The 21,284-nt window shown below is 42.7% G+C and overlaps 1 protein-coding gene across 1 annotated transcript in view; it reads right to left on the bottom strand.

The window, feature by feature from the left end:
* Nucleotides 1-21,284, bottom strand: part of LOC146797369 (uncharacterized) — a 401,286-nt gene that overhangs the window by 141,817 nt on the left and 238,185 nt on the right. Inside the window, exons 68-70 of the mRNA XM_085624372.1 lie at nucleotides 21,184-21,246; nucleotides 19,847-19,882; nucleotides 5,764-5,844 (exon numbers count right to left, since the gene is read on the bottom strand). Coding sequence (XP_085480498.1) covers nucleotides 5,764-5,844; nucleotides 19,847-19,882; nucleotides 21,184-21,246 — 180 coding nt within the window. The remainder of the gene's footprint in view (nucleotides 1-5,763; nucleotides 5,845-19,846; nucleotides 19,883-21,183; nucleotides 21,247-21,284) is intronic.

Here is a 21,284-nt window from a genome sequence, read left to right as displayed (position 1 = left end):
GCAGAGTTTCACTTAGTTTTTGTAGAGAAGAAGTCATAGAATGCCTTGCTTTCATTTTTGGAAAAGACTGCATTTTTGCAGAAAGCTAAATTCTTCCATTCCTAATCCTTTGATTGAGTAAGTGACTTTCACAACAAAATAAAATTCAGGCACCAGGCAGAATACTCAAAGAAAAAGACATTGAAGGGACAACACTGGATTTTTGCCAGTTTCAGAATATGTCTGAAACAACAAATCTGGAAATCACAATTAAAACACAATGCAGTCCTTGACATCCTGCCCATAATGATGGTGTTTTTTGGTAATTTTTCTTGACTAATTAACAAACAAAAAGGGCCTACAAAAAGCACTATCTGTTGACCGATCAGGGTTCCACCAAATAATGTGAATGGGTACAAGTATATAAATACAGCATAAAGTGATGAATCCACAAACCAGTGCACATTGCAGCATGAAGGGCGAAGTAGTAGATCATTTTAAATGCTAGATAACAGATAGAGTTGCATTTGTGGTTTTATAGAAAAGGAAATGAATGGAAGAACAGGTAGAGGATGCAGAGAGACTGACAAGTTACAATAATTTCTGCTTGGTGGGGTTCCAGGAGGGGCAGAAGGGCGGCACCCCTGGAAAAAGTTCTTGAGGAATGGTCACACACCTGGCTCCCGGAAGAGAAAATCTCCTCTTGTCATCAATAGAGAACATCAGGCTCTCACAAAAAAAAACAGTCAAGTGCTGTCTCAAGACCTCAATCACAAAGATTACAATGAGACCCCCAGAGCAGCATGGCAAAAGACTAAAATAGAATGTTAAGAATTATTTTAATCTAATATTCCCTTACTACACTTGCATGGCCCCGTAGCAGCGGAAGACATTTGATGGTGTCACACAGGAGCTACATGCTATGAATGTATCCTACATGCTAATATACCCTGCTAAACTTAAAGTCCTTTATCACACAAAGTCTGTTGAAAGGCTCTTTGAAATGGCTGAGGCGATCTGCGATTGGGTGGCCAAATGGGAGGAGGATACCTGTAGATCCTCTCAACCTTTGCAGCTTGAAAGATTGATTTTGAAAGGATCCTGCCTATTGGGCCAATAATAATTTCACCTGGCTGTAAGTTTCTTAGAGGTGCAAACTAGGTGATACAGCAAAGTTTTGGGGACTCATAAGGGTGACAGATGCTTCTAGGGTGGAATCATAGGGTGGGGGTCTTGGTGGAAAGAGTATTTCAATGTTTTTTTTTAGTTTTGCTAACCTTGTTCACTTTGTGAAAAGTTTCATTGTTTGTCTATTATCGTTTATTATCTTACTGCTCAACCAACACTCAGCAACCAGGAGTAGGGGAATGCAAAATAATATCTTGGAACGTAAATGACCTTAATAACAAGTGTTAAAAGACATTCACCAGATACATCTGTGTCACAAGAGACTCAGTTTCTAGGCACAAACTGCAACTTCTTAGGTCAATATGGGTACACCAGGCTGGGGTTTTACCAAAGGTTGTAGGGGGTGGCTATACTACTTACGCAGTCTTTCCCACTAATGGTAACTAAGACCTGAACGGCAAGGGTGATATGTCTTGGTGAAAGGCTCTCTATAAGGCCTGAAATATTCCCAGACTAATGCACTCCCTACATTAGTCCGCAGTACGCTAGAAGAGATTGGTACTCTGGTTGCAGAGGAGCCAATGGGGATGATCATTGCAGGAGGAAACTTAAAATAAAATGCATAGGGAGCTCGAAACTCATGGTCCAAGTGCAACAAGACATAGGGCAGTCTCTTTCTCTGAATGGGTGATGTCTTTAGGACTTTTTGATATTTGTTGATGCTTGCAGGTAGGCAAAAAGGCCTTTGCATATTTTTGCGAATAAAATAAGAGGTTTCCCCAACATAGATTATTTCTTCTTTCTGGCGACAGACCTGGCCTGGGTCTCCAACTCGAAAATTCTTCCCAGAAGCCTCTCTGATCACTTATTGATTGAAATAGGATTAAACCAACCTACAACAACAATGGTAGAATCAAAGTTATACTCTGAGTTAAAAGTAGGAACAGTCTCCTCCGAATGTATGCTGTGGGTGGAAATTCAAGGTAGTAATTCAGGGAACAACCAGAGCATACCTGCATATTCAAATCAGACCAAACTTGTAAAGTCCACAGCTGCCCTCATGGCATCCTGGCGCAAGAAGCAGAATGCCAGGCATAAAGAAATTGCAACATTAGTTAGTGAGCAACTGTTTTCCTTAGCCGTTCAGCGCAATGAGAGAGGAAGTTATTCTAGATCTTAGACCCTAAGTATGTGAACAATTGGCCGCCATGAGTAGAAAGCCTAATCTTGATAATCTTTAGCAGGAGACATTGGAAGATCTCAAAGATCTTGCCGGGTGGTAATGGTTAAGCCTGTTGCCAAGGTGTTTAGTAGTAGGTGTGTTAAAAGCACAATGAGCAATTACCATTGCTTTGAAGATATTCTCTTTTCTGACATGCAACCAGTGCAACTCTTTATGGTGATGAGCTATGGGTTGTAAATGTGGGAACTGTAGAATCAGCCTGGCTGCAGTGTTCTGCACTATCTCCAATTGGTTGACTTTGTAGTTGGGAAGCCCCAAATACAAGGCGTTGGCATAGTCAATGCTTGATGTTATCATTGCATACACAATTCTTTTTCAAGTTTCTATCAAGATGAAATCCAAGGTCGCTCTCATTGCCCAGATCAGAGAGAAGTATGAACCCACCACAGGCAGAATCAGGAGGTGAAAAGCCAACTTATTGTCAAATTCACCTCCCAGATTTCTAGCAACTGTTGTAGGCTCAGGCGCTAGGCCTAGCTCCTCCAGCCACCAGTCCCTGGGCCAGCCCTCTGTCACCTGTCCAAACAAGAACACCACAGTTTTGTTAGAGTTGTATTTCAAGCAACTCTTCCTCATCCACTGAACCACATGGACTAGGCATCTCTTAAATGCTAGCTGAGGTATTGCTGCCTTCTCTCCTAAAGAAAGATTAATCTGCATATCACCGTTGTACTAGATCACCTGTATACCATATAATTCAATAATAGATGCCAAAGGGGCCACATTAATATTAAAGAAAGTGGGGTTTAATGAGAACCCATGAGGGATACCATAATTTCGTGCTTTTGGTGCTGATGTGAAGGATTCTAGGATACCGCTTGCCCTGACCAAGAGAAAGGAGTGAATCCATTGCAGAGCTGATCTGCAAAGCAACATCTCCACCAACCGCTGTAGAAATGTCTGATGGGACATCATATTGAATACTGCTGCCAGATCTAAAAGAATCAAAGCAGCAGTCTGGCCTTGACAGATTGAGACACCTCGAACAGTGCTGTTTCGGTGCTGCGTCTTAGCCTAAAGCTGGATTGAGATTAGTGTAGCACATCAAAATACTTTTTGTATCCAGATAGCAGAATGTTAACAAGCTTTTCCAGCATTTTTGAGGCAGCTGGTAATAGTGAAATCAGCATAAACGTAGGGGGGCTGGCCAGGTATTAGACCTCTCAGCCTTAAGGTGGTCTTCACCCAAACGTTATGCCTCTCCTCCTCCATTTTGCTGAACTTATTTTTGTTGGTCTTAACAGTCTGTGCACTTTACCACTGCTAACTAGTGCTAACGTGCTTGTGCTCACTCCCTTAAAACATGCTTCCATTGGCTTAGACTCAATTGGCATATTTAATTTACTTATAAGTCCCTTACAGAGTGGTATACTATATATCCAGGGCCTCTACATTAAATTCTATCAGTGGGCCTGGAGCATTTATTGTGCCACCCACTTAAGTAGCACCTTACAAAATGTCTCAGGACTGCCACTGCAGCCTGAGTGCAGTTTTAAACAGATATGTCAACTTGGCAAGAAACCTCTGCCAAGCCTTAAACTCCCATTTTAGTACATTTAAGACACCCCTAAGTTAGACCCCAGGTAACCCATAGGGCAGGGTGCATTGTAATTAAAAGGTTGGACATGCACTTTTATGTTTTACATGTCCTGTTCTTGAAAAACTCATAAATACATTTTTCACTACTGTGTGGCCTACCCCAACCATATGATAACATTGGAGAGTCCTTAGTACATTTAATAAGCTGTAATTTCCAATTGGAAGCAGGTAGCTATATCATGCTTGGTGTCTTTGGAACTGTAATGAAAAACACAATTTAATGGTATAGTCTGTTTTTTTATTGCAATTTTGAAAATGCCATTTTTAGAAAGTTGGCCTTTTTCTGCCCTTAGCCATTTTATGCCTGTCCTGGATCATATGCCTGGGTGTAACTGACAGTTACACTTTGTGAATTACTCCCAGAAAGGGAAAGAGGGTTTAGGTGTGCCTGAAAGGGCCATCTGCTGGTAGGATGGGGGACAGAGGTGAGCACAGCCTCACTTGAATACAGAGTTCCCTGCCTTCACACAAAGGATCTATCACCTCCACATTGTCACTGCAGCCAGCTTGGAGTCAAGGCAGAGGACCCAGCAAATTCCATGCATGTCATCACTGCTTAGAAGCTTCTCACACCTTCCAGAAGTAGGGCACCAGGGAACAAAAATAGGACCTCATACACGAGCTCCTCAGTTCACTCCTGGACCTGCAGAAGGACTCTCAGAGCATTGCCTGCTGCTGTGACTTACTTTGCACTCTTCAAGACTGCTTTGCTGTACCTGGAAGAACTGCACCTTCACCTGAACTCAGGACTACCAGAGTGACTCCAAAGGCTAGCTTGCTGAACTCCTGTTCAGAACCACAGCGACACAAAAGCCTCTGACCATCTTGAACCCGCACCTGGACTCAGTCTGAGTGAGTCCTGAACCCCCAAGTGGTGCCCTACCAGTCCTGGACCCTTGGTTGCGGTGCTAAAGGGGTCCAGAGGGCCATAACCCCAAAAACTGCTCTGGTCATAAACAAGACAGGTCAGCCAGACCTCCCAGAATTCAACCCTTTAGAAGACAAGATATTTGTAGGCTAGACCTGGGGAGTTTTCCCAGATGTATTGTACCCTGGTATTTAATGCTCCTGATCAACTTGCAGGGCTGCGTCTTAAATGAGAACAAGATGTAGGGCAGTTAGAAGAACATGAGTGGAGAGAGGCAACAATGCCACACAGAGAACTAGCAATAATAATTTAGTTTTTAATTCAATTTCAAAACCTATGTTGAACCTACTACACCCTAAAGGCACTCTTGCTATGTTCATTGTCATGGGGATGTGGAGGACTTCTTCCATGTGGTGAGAAGTGTGGGGAAAACCAACATTATTAGCAAACTATTGCCCACACTCATGAAATAGCACTAAGAATACATATAGAATAGATTTAGACATGTAGGGATTCAGGAAGATATGGGTGGTACTCGAGGTCGGAAAACATTAATATGGCTGAGGTATCTGCTGGCCAAGAGAGACATCTGTAGAGATACTAGAAGCTAATCAAACATTCCCATGAGAGAAACTGTTTACAGGAATGGGCAGAGCCACAAACATCAAAGAACTGATATAGCAGGCAAAGGGATGCCCAAAAACATAAGAATATTTGAGGATTGTGATGAAAACACTTTCAAACGACTTTCCCATAAATGTTATCACGTCTCTTCACATTGCAGTAGGTGTGAGAGATTTCTCACTTGTAAATTGATACCCCTCACATATTATATCATCTGATGTCAGTACTTCTGAAAGCTATGATATGCTATGTTAGTTTCCTGTCTAACAACAGGATGCATTAAAAGTACAAAATGAAAAAAGTATAATAAAGCGCTCAGTACCATTTTTCCTGGTAAACCGATTTCCCCATCTTTACCAGGCACCCCATCTCTTCCAGGAACTCCGGGTTTTCCTGATTCACCCTGGAAAAGGAAACATGATAATAACAACCGAATGAGACTGGGTTTTAGATGACATGAATACTTGGGCATAAACTGCAGATTAGGACAGGCCAGTGCATTCACCCTACCATGCCACAAGGTGCTACAACACTTCCACCTTTCCAGCTCAGTCTTTGCTCTCTCCTTAAAACTTCACCCCGATGCCTGTCCCAGGTGTTTTTTAATTCTTTTGCTAACTTGCACATATCACACATTCAGGGGTGTGAACTGATGCACCTTAGAAAGGGGGAAGATGTGGTCAAGTGGCTGAACTTCTCTCTTTGGAACCTACTTGATCCGGGCTCAAATCTAAGCTTCAGAAATTGACTGAAATTGTGTGATTCTGAGCAAACTCCTTAATCTCCTGAGCCTAAAATTGTGAAAATGGAAAATATAATGCAATGCTTAGAATACATATGTGAAATCTAATTGCTTACTTCAAAACGTGCAAATTTCCTTATTGATGTGGACAGTCTTATGTCACTCAATCACCCATCAATGAACATCACTCCAGAGTTAAATTATACACATTATATATCCACATATTACCAGTCTTGCACTGATGGAAAGCTACCTTTTGTAACTCTGGAGCCTCTTTCACCATTTTAACTCCTCTGCTTTACCTATGGAATTTATGGGCTTATTGCAAGTCTGACTGTCCACGGAACGCCAGACTCGCTAGGACGCGGCGGTCTTACAACTGCCCTATTAGGACCTGGGCGGTCGGGCCACCCTTGGACCACTGCCACCAGCAGAGATCAGAGATCCCTGGTAGTGGCGCAGCAGTCTTAAGGAAGCAATATGCTTGGCGGGCCGCTGCGGCCCCGCCAAGCATATTACGAGTTTCCTCATGCCACACTTTTCATAGGGGTGCAACCTTGTGGTGATGAGGAAACAAAGTGGGCCCTACAGAGCACCCTGGTGCCTCATTCCATATGGATGCACACAGGGGGGCACAACATGTGCCCCTCTGTGTGCATGCACACAAGTACCTGCACGGCAGGGAATGCAACAATCCATGGCGTACAGGTACTGCCATTGACGTTCCCATTGTGGTGCCTATTGCATAGGCACCACCCTGGGAACGTCGCAGAACCACCCGCCAGACCAGGAGAAACCTCCTGACCATCGCGGGTGGTTCCTACACATGTTTGGAAGTGGGGAACGGGGCGGTCCTGCTTCTGCACCACCAAACTAATAATAAGGCCCTTAAACATCTCTCCCCTATCTCTTCTTTCTCATACCTCTTCTCTTTACTGTAGTTGTACCTATGAGAAATCCTGAGTCCTCTCACATACCACCTCATCCTCATCTACTGTATATATACCACTGGGAATTTTAAATATCTCTCTCATATCTCCCCTTTTCCTTTCTAGACAACTTTAGTATTTAAATATCCATATCTTATTTTCTGTTGAACCCTCTACTGTGTTTGTATCTTGAGCTTTTTAAATGCATCTAATGTTCATACGCCTTCCCTCTACTGTATTTATACCCAGGAGGTTTTAAGTGCATCTACCATATCTCCTCTCTTCTCTATTGTCTTTATACTCTTTCGTTGTGCACTATATTTGTACCCCTATGGCATTACATGTCTAGACCCATATTGCACCTCTCGTCCCTACCCATCTATTGTATTCATAGCCATGGGATATTTAGAGCTATTAAATATCCTCTCTTCTCTATTGCATTTATAGCCCTGGGCTATGTAAACATTCCTTTTAAGTCCTCCCTCCTTTTGTTGCAGTTATACCCCAGAGGTATTTAAATCTCTGTAATGTCTCCACAGTTTTATACCCCTGGACTTTTAAATGTTTCTCTGACAACAAGGGAGCCACCAGATAACCGGATCCTCTGGTTGAGCAAATGGTAGCACCTCCTGGTCATACCAACACTTAATACACATACCACTATCAACAGATTATCAACAGCGATGGTGGTGTGTACCTAATGACAAGTATGTAGCATTCTCTACAAAAGAGATCTTCTTCTCTTCAGTCAGCCCGTCTTTTTTACACACTCACTCCTAATGACTCATTTACTCACCCTCCCAGTTGCTTATTGACTTGCTCACTCACATTTCTACTCACTGCCTAATTCATTCACACACTCACCAAATGCTTGGCTACCAACCTAGGGCCTATTCAGAATCTTCATTGGTAGTAACACTACAACAGTACTACTCAGGTACTTCAAAATGCTATTCACTAACCAACATGTGGAGGTCTCCGCCTCTCCTATCATCACCCCGACTGCAGAGATCTCACCATATGTACGTCTACATCTTAGTAATGAATGAGAGAAGGGCAGTGTGCAGTGGCTAGAAAATTAGGAACACTCACTGCAAAATAGGAGGAGCTAAGAAAGGAGTAAGAAGGGGGGTTTGGAAGGAACATGCATCTACCCACAAAAGAGTAAGCCTATTCTTATTCACAAACTGCACTTCTATGGTTACCACAGCCTTAAAAGACCGAAAACAGTTGCAAATATATATATATATAAGTCTAGCACCACACATGCCATTTACTTGTTTGACAATAACCTCTGATAGATTGTGGAAATATGGATTTTTCTGATCAGTTATGTCCCCTATCTTGGACCCCAACGGTTTCATGTATGAATCACAAGTACATGTATGTTCCCTCCAGTTCCAGTTATGAAGACGCAAACACATGTGCGTCCATCGTCAACCTGTCCTCTGTCAGATCCGCCATGAATAGGCCGGATATTCCATTCCTAAGTATGAAAGGCCACCGGCTTTATATGGTTCACTTATGCCATTTTACAGTCCAGGCAAGTAGGCCCTGATTCTGTCATCAAAACTCTTCTTGCCTTCTGCCTCTGAAAGCTCCAGTCTGAGCCTGCATCTGTGACCATGAACTTTGTCTCATTCTCTGCGCGGCTCACGAAGCCTGACATCAGCCTGCTGCCTGCCAAAAACTGTACTTCACCTTCGAAATTATGTGCTCCGTTCCCTGCCCAATGCATTCCTGTCTAGTAGTTTAAGTAAACATTCTTCCAGCTACCGAGCAAAGGGCCCGGCTTCTCTGTCTTTATGCAAGTAATTCATAGCCCTGTTACTATGGAAGATTCCCGCCCTCGCATCTAGTGTAGACACTTAGACGCTTGTACACGCACTAATGGTCAGTATAGTCAGTATAGAATAAGATTCTACTCGAAGAGACCTCCCTTTGTGGATAACATAGTTCTTTAAACATAGGATGTTAGATATGATTTGGGATTAGGTTGATTTGACCCCCCAGACTTCTTGTCTCCACATGTAGAGCTAAATGTCAAGTCCCCTTCACCCCCTAGCTGCACGTCAATCACACGTCATGCTGCTGCGCACGCATCTATGCCAAGTATAATCTTATAGATCCACCTATATATGACATCATAACCAATTATGTTCCCTTTTACTCCTCATTACGCCTATTTTCGGTTACGCATGTGAATCGTCATTTTCCTTATCAATTGTTACGCCTACCACATTCGCTTCATTGTAATGTATGTTCTATAAAAGTCATTTCTTGTCAATAATGTATGTACTTCACTTCCTGAACCTCCGTGGTGATGGAACTTGGAGCAACCGATTATAATCGATCATTGGAATAAAGCCCATTCCGAACCTCTAATACCACGGATTCTGCCTCTTATTTACTGAGCTATTTTATTATGTTTCCGTATCAAATTAAGTCCCGGTAATTAAATTATTTACCACATGAATGGCGCCCGAATAGGGACACTTTCTCATCTCACGCGCCGGCGGTGAGTTGCAGGCCCGGTCTCCTGCCACAGCTGGACGGACAATTACGCGTACCAGCAGGATTTCCTGTATCTCCCTCCGGTCAAGCGGGGGCGACTGAGGCTGCGATCAACACCCAGACGAGGCGGTGAGAAGTGCGAAGTATCCCGACCAGAGCCTAGCTGAGAGAGCAAGATCCGAGGTATACAGAGGCCCACCAGTTCCCGAAGTCCGAAGTCGAGTCCAGTTTCCGACGAGTCGAGTCGAGTCCAGTCCGGTTCAAGTTCAGTTCAGTTTTCGAGGCCTTCCGTTTCCGAGCTACCCGGTGAGTACCATTACTGGGGAGGCATTCTGACGTGCACATAGTTTGTGCCGGTCAAGACGGGTTTGGGTACACAAATCCGGTCTGCACTGTTTCAGCAGTGTATCTGTACTGTTTAGCAGTATATCTAGTATATCAAGTATATAAAATTCAGAATAATTCGGTTAAAGTCGAGTATTATGTTTTAGTGATTAAGTTTCTTTAGACCATCATCATTTATTGACTGTCCAGGTAAAATGTTAAATGTTAAATGTTTTAAGTACGTTCTGCATATTGTGGTATGAATGACTGTTCATTATCGTGTTTACTGTATTAAGTTTGTTCAAAATCGAGTATCAGATCAGTTCTCAATATGCCGCTCTTTTCGAAACTAAGACAGATCACAACAAGAAAAGGGGTACTCGAAGAAGCCGTTCCTATTCCTCCTAGGGACACTCCAGGGTACTTCATGTATCATAAACATGGCTTAGATGCTATATTATTTCTTGATTAATGGGTAGACTACACCAAGGAATTACCAGAAAGTCAGAGGTGGCCCACAGCGGGAACCTGGGATGCAGAGTGCATCATGAAAGTAGAGGAAGAGTTATGGAAAAGGAAAGTCAGACAGTCTCAGAAAGATGCCATTGAATTATGGCGTAAGGAATCTCATAGACGTACCGAAAAAGCCCTCCGACAGGAAGAGAGAAATAGAGAGAATTCAAATAAAGTACGAGAGAACCTATTAATTGAAGAAGGTACAAGAGTGAAATCAGAACAAGTAGACAGACAAAGACATACCCTTATGAATGGTATGTATCCCCTTCTGGCCGAAGGATTACCTAAGGCTACTCCAGAGATACCAAAAGACTTGCCAACCCCATTATTCCCAATAAAGGTACATCCTAAGGGGCATCCTAGAACCGCAGAAGATGTTTTTCTTTCCTCATATTTAGATGACGCAGCTCCCGAGTATGCTAATCCCGCCCCACATAGACCGCCTGCCAGGGAGGTTCAACGCCAAGATCCAGTACCCGTGTCTTTACAGCAACAAGTCCTGACACAAGTTCCGGCAAACACATCTGTTTCTGCATCCGTTCCTACAGCTACTTCTATAGCTGTGTCAACACCTATAGTTGCTGTATCACGTTCAACGAATCCTTTCACGCCCGATACCCCAGACGGGGCTACGGGAGGTGCTACCAATATTTTTTCTACGCCACCCAGAATAAATAAACTTACTTTTCAAGAGTCAGCACATTCACGTACCCCCAAACTCATAAATGCTCGTACGCTTAAGGAACTTCTTGTCGATTGTAGATATGACCCTGTGCCCGGCAAAGAGGACGAAATGACCCTGGCATCATTACGTATCAGACGAGCCGCGGTGTATTTAGGGAAGTTACCAGGAATGACTGCGCATCTAGATAATATATACCATTTTGTCCAAACAGGGCGAGATTCTGAAAGTATTAACAGAGCTATGGAATATCAGAAAGTGGAGATACAGGGGGAACTGTTACGTTTCCTCATAAATTGTGTGATCAGAAATCAAGACCGATCGGGGGTAGACCCGGAAGCAATGCAAATTCTTACCAGATGGAGTCAGAATATATCAGAAGGAAGACATGATAAGCAAAATTGTATAATAGCCATGTGCCGAAAGATCCGTAAAGAAATAGAACGCCTACACGAAGAAAGATTAACGGTAGACCCGTTCGAACAAAACGAAGAAGAAGGATCAGGACTGCCCACAGGACAGTCAGACACCATAGCCTATGTAGGTAGAGGAAGATCTTGTAATAATAATAGATGTCTTATTGACCCGATACGTCCGATATGTCCAGATAATAACAGGAATTTCCAAACACCTATAATTAATATAAGGTCTAACGAGAATTCATTCCAAGCAGCTGACAAATTACTCCGAGAACGAAGGGGTTATCATTTCCTCGATTCTATGGATGAGCAAGAATTAGCCAGGTCAGCTGTCCATTGGGTTGACAGTCCCGGAAAGTACAGTGATGATACAGTAGCACGTACGTTTTTGAATCTCACCCCAGACGAACAGCGTTTAGCTGGAATTTATATGATTCAACAACTCCTTATACTATATCAGAGTCAGCATTCGGACCCTGGTCCCTTGCCTGATATATTGACTGAATTACTCATGAACAGATGGAGAGGTTCAGGTACTAAATTAATTAAAGAAATACTAGAATCAAGAAAGCAGTACATTCTTTCTGTATGTTCAGAACATGTTTCACTACCCATTAAGGAAAGAACCACGTATTACATGGACAGACAGAATCCTTTACGAGAAGTACACCCAATAAAGGGCGAGGACAATGAGTTTAAACGCGTGTTTGTATACACGCCCATATCGAAAATAGAATTGTTAGAAATGAAGAAAGTGGTACCCAGTCATGACAAAGATCCAGCGGGTTTTCACCGAGAAATTAAAGACATGTTACTCATGGGAGAGTATACCTATCCCGACATTATGACTATATTAAAGGTATTGATGCCTGCTGGCATTTATGAGAAACTCAGGGAAAAAGAGTGGGAGGTAGGAGACCAAAAGATAGAATGGTCCGTATTAGAAGCAGAAGAAAAGGCCCGAACTGCAGGAGCAGGACTTGGGGATAAAACTAAAGCACTACCAGGTTTACTAGTACAGGTACTGCCACGTTTATTAACTACGAAAAAGGAAGATTTGGGTACAATTTCAGCCTGTAAACAAAAGCAAGATGAAGACACTAGTGATTTCTATGCCCGATTTGAAAAATGTTTTGGTATAAATAGTGGCATAAAAGCAAGTAGCGAATCATACCCACATCTGTTTGTAACAAAATTAGTAGAAAATGCCCTGCCCCAAGTAAAGAATAGAGTATTAAAATTCGAGAGTACCTGGCAAGGTAACACTCCATCACAAATGTTACAAATGTTACAGTACCATCAAAATAGAATTAGAGAGGAACAAGAACATGAACACAGACGCATGAAAGACACGAAAATGAAAATGCTAGTTTCTCAGACAGTTCCAGCTGAAGGACATAAAAAGGGTATGACACATTCCGGTGATTCAGCAGGACCTGTAAAAGGGACATGCAATTATTGTAAAAAGCCAGGTCATTACGTACACGATTGTCCAGTTTTGAAACATAATATCGCCATAGGTAATACAAAAGAAAGACCACGGCCACCTAGACAGGATCAGAATGAACAAGGAGCCCCGCAGCACACACAGTCCATGCCAGCTCCACCACAGTCTGTACAGTTTGTGCCAGCTGCACCAGCGCTGCCCGTTGCTGCCGCACAAACCACGACAAGACAACTGTACCAGACCGCACAGTATGACTATCCTGATTATCAACGATACGCATGAACCAGCCTAGAGAGGGAAGTTGACTTACCCCTTATCGAGATCCCTGTAGATCAAGAAGGACCTTATGTGCATAGTGAATTATTAGGCCAAGACAGAAAATTTTTACTCGATACAGGGGCAAGTCGAACAACCATAAAACGTAGTGAAGTTCCAGGGGCACCCCTCTCAGGCTCTCAGAATATTTCCCTTGGTTTTTCAGGAAAACCTATTGTTAATGAAGTGTCACAACCTCTTCCACTTACTATAGGACCTTTGACCCGAACTACAGATTTATTGCTTACTAAATCATGTCCAGAAAATTTGTTAGGAATAAAGACACTGAAAGCTCTAGGAGCTATAATATGTTGTTCTCCGGAAGGAGTAAGATTGTTTTTACGTGATTTTAAAGGTCACTATGTATCTAGAGACATGGATCCCCGACTGCAGACTTTACCTACACATCTATGGGCACAAGGCCCTACTGATGTTGGTTGCATGAATATTACACCATATCGAGTCACACTAAAGGCAGGAGTGGTACTTCCACGAATGCGACAATACAAGTTACCACCAGATGCTGTAGTGGCTTTACTACAAATCATTGACGAGCTCATTGCCCAAGGAGTAGTTGTGGAAACAGACTCCAATGTATGTAATTCACCAATAATTCCGATTCTTAAACGAACAGATCCAAAGGCCCCGCCAGTATACCGATTGGTTATCGATCTGCGCGAATTAAACAAGTGCATTGTGCCACAATTTCCTGTGGTCCCAGATATCTCGTCATTATTGACGGCCATTAATTCCGAAGCAACATTCTTTACTGTAATTGATCTCAAGAATGCCTTTTTCAGCGTCCCAATAGATCCGGAAAGCCAATATTTGTTCGGATTTAGTTTAAATGGACGTAGCTTTAAATTCTCACGCGCACCTCAAGGATTTACAGAAAGCCCCAGCATCTATAGCCAAGCACTGAAACGAGAACTTGACAGTATCCACATGCCAGTTAACACTGCCTTGCTTCAATATGTCGATGATCTGCTGATCACCGCTAGAAGCGAACCCGAATGTGAGAAAGCATCACTGACAGTTTTACAATTCCTAGCTGAAAAGGGACACAAGGTGTCCCCTTCTAAGCTGCAATTCGGTGTCCAGCGAGTTGTTTATCTTGGACACTCGCTGTCCAAGGAGGGAAGGCAGCTTACACCCGACCGCATTCAGTTAATAGCTAACATGCCAATACCCAAGACACAAAAGGAGGTACGGGCCTTCATAGGCCTCACTTCATACTGTAGGCAGTGGATCCCTCAGTATGCATTTCTAGCAAAATCACTCATTCAGTTGACAACACAGGAGGCAGCCACATCGACTGTCCTCCCTTGGACTCCAGAACATACACATGCCTTTGAAAGCTTAAAGAAAGCTTTATGTCAAGCACCTGTTTTAGCAACGCCATGTTACAGAAAACAGTTTACACTCTTTGTTACAGAACGCGAAGGTACTGCCTTGTCAGTACTCACACAGGAACAAGCAGGAGCACACAAACCATGTGCTTATTTTTCTAGCACATTAGATCCAGTAGCTCAGGCTTTGCCTGCGTGCCTGAAATCAGTGGCCGCAACAGCTTTAGCAATCAGACAAAGCGATGCCATAGTGTTAGGACATCCATTGACAGTTCAAGTACCACATGCAGTAGAGGTTCTTGTAAATAGAACGCAAACACAACACTTGACTATAGCACGACTTACAGGGTACGAACTTACATTGTTCCAGCCACATATAGAAATCAGACGCTGTAACACATTGAATCCGGCCACACTTTTGCCAGTAATCGGAACAGACCCACTAGCCCATGACTGTATTGAAGTTATTACTATAACGACGAAACCCAGACAAGACTTAACCGATGTCCCATTGTCAGATCCAGACCTGACATTGTATGTAGATGGTTCATGTATGAGAACAAATACAGGAGAGTTAGTGGCTGCTTACGCAGTCACAACAGATACTGAAGTCATTGAAACAAATCGTATAAATACTTTGTCAGCTCAAGCCGCAGAGCTCATCGCTCTGACACAAGCCTGCATTCAAGCCACAAATAAAAAAGTCAACATATACACTGATTCACGTTATGCATTCGGAGTTGTACATGACTTCGGCGTGCTGTGGCGAGAGAGAGGTTATTTAACTTCCCACGGTGCCCACATTCAGCACGGACCCCTCATTCATGCCTTATTAGATGCGATACATCTACCGACTGCAATATCAATTATGAAATGTAAAGCTCATACGAAAGTCACTGATATCATTTCTCAAGGCAATGATCTAGCCGACAGAACAGCTAAACAGACTGCTCAAACACAAACATCCGACATGACAAAGACAATAGTCCCGCCGCCAACACATTGTATGACAGTTAAAGATCCTACTTTTGACGTAATTGACATCCAGACACATGCTACACCAGAGGAAATAAAGAAATGGACCGAATTAGGAGGGATCCAAACGGATCAAGGATGGATGATGAAGGAAAAGTCTGTGTGGTTCCTTCCTGATTCAATGGTCCAAGTTATAATTAACACTATACATAGTCCAGCACATCTAGGAGAAAAAGCCATGCTGGATAGCATTCAACACATTTGGTTCAATAAACATTTGCGAGCAGCAGCCAAACAAAAGGTCCGTACCTGTATGATCTGTTGCCAGTTCAACCCAGGAAAAAGCGTTCCCGTAGAACAGGGTGGATTTCATCCTCCTAATCACCCTTTTGAAGTCCTCCAGATGGATTATATCCAGATGGAACGATGTCGAGGATTCAAATATGTTCTTGTAGTTGTTTGTGCTCTTTCCCGGTGGACGGAGGCATACCCGGTTTCAGATTACACTGCCCCGACTACTGCCAAACAGTTGGTTCGAGAATTCTTCCCACGATACGGTTTACCACGTGTTGTTCACTCAGATAACGGCCAGCCGTTCTCATCCGAATTAATGAAACATGTTTCACTTTTGTTAGGTTATCAGTGGAAATTCCACTGTGTCCGACACCCTGAGGCAGCAGGTCTCGTAGAAAGACATAATCAGACCCTGAAAATTAGATTGTCCAAAATATGCAGGGAGAAAGGTGTCGACTGGGTAGTAGCACTACCAGTTGCACTCTTTTACACGAGAATGGTAGCACACTCTCGAACAGGGCTATCCCCGTATGAAGTGATCTTTGGCAGACCACCAAATATGTGGGGGACGCCTATGCCACGAAAAATAACTGATATTGACTGTAATATGCTGACAGATTACTTGGCTTCCTTGATGTCTGCACTACAATCTTGTCGTTCACAGGTAGCTGCAGCCTTTCCCGACAACACTGAGGTGAAACCCCTTGACGTAGTTCCGGGGGACCTCGTTCTGGTGAGGAATTTCGACCGAAAGACTCAGCTGGAGCCCAGGTGGAGATCACCCAAATTGGTCCTGCTCACCACAAGGACAGCCGTGAAGATCGAAGGCAGAAAAGGATGGGTGCATTCAAGTCATATCAAGAAATTTCATGGACTTCCTTCGTATGTGAATAGCCCACCTCGTGTGTCTTCACCAATTGACTCAAAACTACCTTTGGCTGAGGCCAACAGTCAGGAACTTTTTAAACTGAAACTCAGGCCTAAACCGTCGGACGATTTGATTGTTTAAGTCCTCTCCAAGGTGAAGCGGTTGAATCTGTCTCCGACATGTATCCCTTAGACCTGAATCATGGAAAATCGCGAAAAATGTTGAAACGACAGGCGTACTGTAAATCACTGCGTAGCCATTGCATAATGACGTTATTAATTTTGTTTTTTTTGAGTCTTTTAATAATTACTGCAAGTATATTGTTGCACATATATTATCCTACTTCTAGACATGTTTACAATGTTACTGCTGAACATTCTTTTAGTGAATTACCTCCGCTTGAGTTGTCTTATAGATTTGCGCTGCGCAATAACACTTTCATTAGTATGTTACATCATTCCCATCAGGTTAGCAATGCTACAAATTGTTGGATATGTGGCCGACTCCCTCCCTATCAGAATTATAAAGGAATTTTACCCCTCTTTTCATACCCGTTCACACACAACGGCTCCTGTGGAGCATGGTTTAGTTTAATTAATTCTCTAGATTCGAATTCTGCAGTTTATCAAGAAAACTGGGTATGGGGAAATTTGAACTTAATTTTGCTTAAAGTCTGCTACCCCAACAAGGAGGGACTTCCCCGGAGAACAGGAACTGATCTAGAAAATGAAGTGTATGGATTAGGTAATTTTACGCTTAATCTTATGATCCTAAATGTCGAATCCGAAGCTACTCCAGTTTTGCACGCTATGTCAATTTTTCCAGTAAAGGGTGAACTATGTGTAAGGAAAAATGGTTCCATACATATGGGCCATAGTAAATGCACCACTGTAGTAGAATTTAGTGATCAAGGCAAGTCTACATTTAGAGCTTCTCGCCATTCTTATTTCATATGTGGTCAGACGGCATATGTACGTTTGCCTCTAGACTGGGATGGTACTTGCTACATTGGATTCCTTTTGCCACCTGTTTTTCTAGCTCCCCCTGATTACCACAGAAACACTCATTTAGTAAATAATAGAGTAAGGAGAGATCTCCCAATAGTCGATTACACTGAAACAGCATGGGAAAAATACACAGATTTCAATAAAGGTCTCTTTCCCTATATAGGTACTGTTACTAATAGTAAGCTGATACGTAGATTAACTAGAACCCTTGAAGCAGTAGTGAATGAAACTATTTCCGCTTTAGGCAATTTAACAGAAGAGCAGTCTGCTATGCGGATTGTTGTGCTTCAAAATCGTCTTGTCCTTGACGTCATCCTGGCTGATAGGGGCGGAGCTTGTAGGGTCATCGGATCAAGCTGTTGCATTTTCATACCAGAAAATTCGCCATCTGTATATAAAGCCATAACTCGCCTTCATAAGATTGTAAGCCAGATACACCAGAATCCAGGCACCTGGTCTTGGTCCGGTTGGTTTTGGAGTGTATTATCTACCTTTGGATGGAAGGTCCTATCTTTCCTAGGTATTGGTCTTCTCATACTATTCAGTTGCTGTCTATGTCTACAATGTGGACCAGCGATCTGTGGTCTGTGTGCCACATCGTGTATTCCACCACCAAGAATTCATTCGTCACGGAAGAAGAAAGAAGAACAAATGATGTTATATGAACAGATCAATGGATTGATGAAGATTGATATCTCTTAACGGGCAAGTAGGGGACAAGGAGGGAATGTGGAAATATGGATTTTTCTGATCAGTTATGTCCCCTATCTTGGACCCCAACGGTTTCATGTATGAATCACAAGTACATGTATGTTCCCTCCAGTTCCAGTTATGAAGACGCAAACACATGTGCGTCCATCGTCAACCTGTCCTCTGTCAGATCCGCCATGAATAGGCCGGATATTCCATTCCTAAGTATGAAAGGCCACCGGCTTTATATGGTTCACTTATGCCATTTTACAGTCCAGGCAAGTAGGCCCTGATTCTGTCATCAAAACTCTTCTTGCCTTCTGCCTCTGAAAGCTCCAGTCTGAGCCTGCATCTGTGACCATGAACTTTGTCTCATTCTCTGCGCGGCTCACGAAGCCTGACATCAGCCTGCTGCCTGCCAAAAACTGTACTTCACCTTCGAAATTATCTGCTCCGTTCCCTGCCCAATGCATTCCTGTCTAGTAGTTTAAGTAAACATTCTTCCAGCTACCGAGCAAAGGGCCCGGCTTCTCTGTCTTTATGCAAGTAATTCATAGCCCTGTTACTATGGAAGATTCCCGCCCTCGCATCTAGTGTAGACACTTAGACGCTTGTACACGCACTAATGGTCAGTATAGTCAGTATAGAATAAGATTCTACTCGAAGAGACCTCCCTTTGTGGATAACATAGTTCTTTAAACATAGGATGTTAGATATGATTTGGGATTAGGTTGATTTGACCCCCCAGACTTCTTGTCTCCACATGTAGAGCTAAATGTCAAGTCCCCTTCACCCCCTAGCTGCACGTCAATCACACGTCATGCTGCTGCGCACGCATCTATGCCAAGTATAATCTTATAGATCCACCTATATATGACATCATAACCAATTATGTTCCCTTTTACTCCTCATTACGCCTATTTTCGGTTACGCATGTGAATCGTCATTTTCCTTATCAATTGTTACGCCTACCACATTCGCTTCATTGTAATGTATGTTCTATAAAAGTCATTTCTTGTCAATAATGTATGTACTTCACTTCCTGAACCTCCGTGGTGATGGAACTTGGAGCAACCGATTATAATCGATCATTGGAATAAAGCCCATTCCGAACCTCTAATACCACGGATTCTGCCTCTTATTTACTGAGCTATTTTATTATGTTTCCGTATCAAATTAAGTCCCGGTAATTAAATTATTTACCACAAGATGAAGGTAGGCACTTAAAATAATGGAACCCCTTAAGAAATAATGTTAAAATAAATTACGTTTTATATATATATATATACACATATAAAACCATGTGTGCTTCCTTAGTGTACAAAAAAACTTACCGCTAGCCCTGGTACTCCTGGGGGTCCCTGCGGTCCCTGGGGTGGAAAAGGGATATATGTAAAACATTATATTATTAGGAAGCATGTCAAGAAACACACTACTGCTGACAGTGACCTAATATAACAAAACAAAACATTACAAAGAGCGCAGCAGGAACTACCTTCTGGGTCTGTTGTCTCAGTGGACTAATGTATCCACACCAGGGATCTGTGTTTGAAATGATGGTCACTGATTCAAATCCTGGTGAACCCACTCAGCCTTACATCTTTCTGAGGCTGATAAAATGAGTACCAATGAGTCTGGTAATAATAAACATCGACCATTCAGTGCCAAGATGCCCAAAAGGTGAAGGTGTGCTTCACAAATACACATATTATGCTAAGTAATGATATCTACAAAAAGAGGGCAGTGTAGTATAACATCACTGATCAAAAATATGTCACAATAATTCCTACAAATTACAGGGATGGACAAAGCTCATTGGCCTCAATTAAGACCTCAGTGGATGGTGGTAATAGCCTTCTACTGCCAAGGTCCCACCATGCTTTTGGGTTGCCAGCAAGCGAATCACAGGATTCCTGCTTTGATTGGGCGGTGCCTGCTCCCTTCTGGAAAGGTATTCCAGAGGATTGCAAAGATCTCCATTACTCTGGTATCCTTGGATTCGCCCCGCCTCACTACCATGCATGCCTGGCAATGTTTCGTAAATCACCAGCAAATTATCATATCTTGGGAATGCAATGAATAGTGGCCAGCCGACCTAGGTGTTACCAAGAGGCCATGTAAGACCACCATGCAGACCAGGGACATCAGCATGGTGGTGGGTGTACCACCACGGTTGTATGTTACAATACTGAGTACAAAAACATAGAGCAGTTAAGTGTATATTCATAAGAGCAGATTTTCTAATCTTAACTCACCATCTACATACCTTGAAGATATATATATATCACTAAGTTACATACATGTAGAATAAAGTATAGAAAGAAACATGACTCTTTTTCAGATAGATACTTCTGCTTGCTGTATTCCCCTTAAGCAACAGGACACCTCTGCGGGATAGGGCTACCCTCAAAATTTTATGAGGGCAAGGGACAAGTGATTTCTCCCTATGTTAATGAAAAAATTGTAAGTTCTAATACGATTTTTAAAGCATGAACACATGCAGATGTGCATCATGTAAATATACAGATGTGTAAGTATTAACAAAAGTAACCTCACTTTAAAACTGTGATTGTCAAGGGTTCCTAGGAGTTATCTTGGATTTTAGTGAATCGCCCAAAAAATGAAAAATTGAATTAACAACGTCCACACCCACCCACACAAAAATACTTACCACAATACCAGGTGGTCCAGTGGGACCTGGGAGTCCAACGTTGCCTTGAGGACCTGGCGGACCCTAGAAATTAATTGAGATAACAACCTTATAATGAAATA

The sequence above is a fragment of the Triturus cristatus genome, chromosome 9 (genome assembly GCF_964204655.1).
Source record: "Triturus cristatus chromosome 9, aTriCri1.1, whole genome shotgun sequence".
Classification (NCBI taxonomy): Eukaryota; Metazoa; Chordata; class Amphibia; order Caudata; family Salamandridae; genus Triturus; species Triturus cristatus.
The sequence above is the reverse complement of the archived record's forward strand: the minus strand, read 5'-3'. Positions and strand labels throughout refer to the sequence as shown.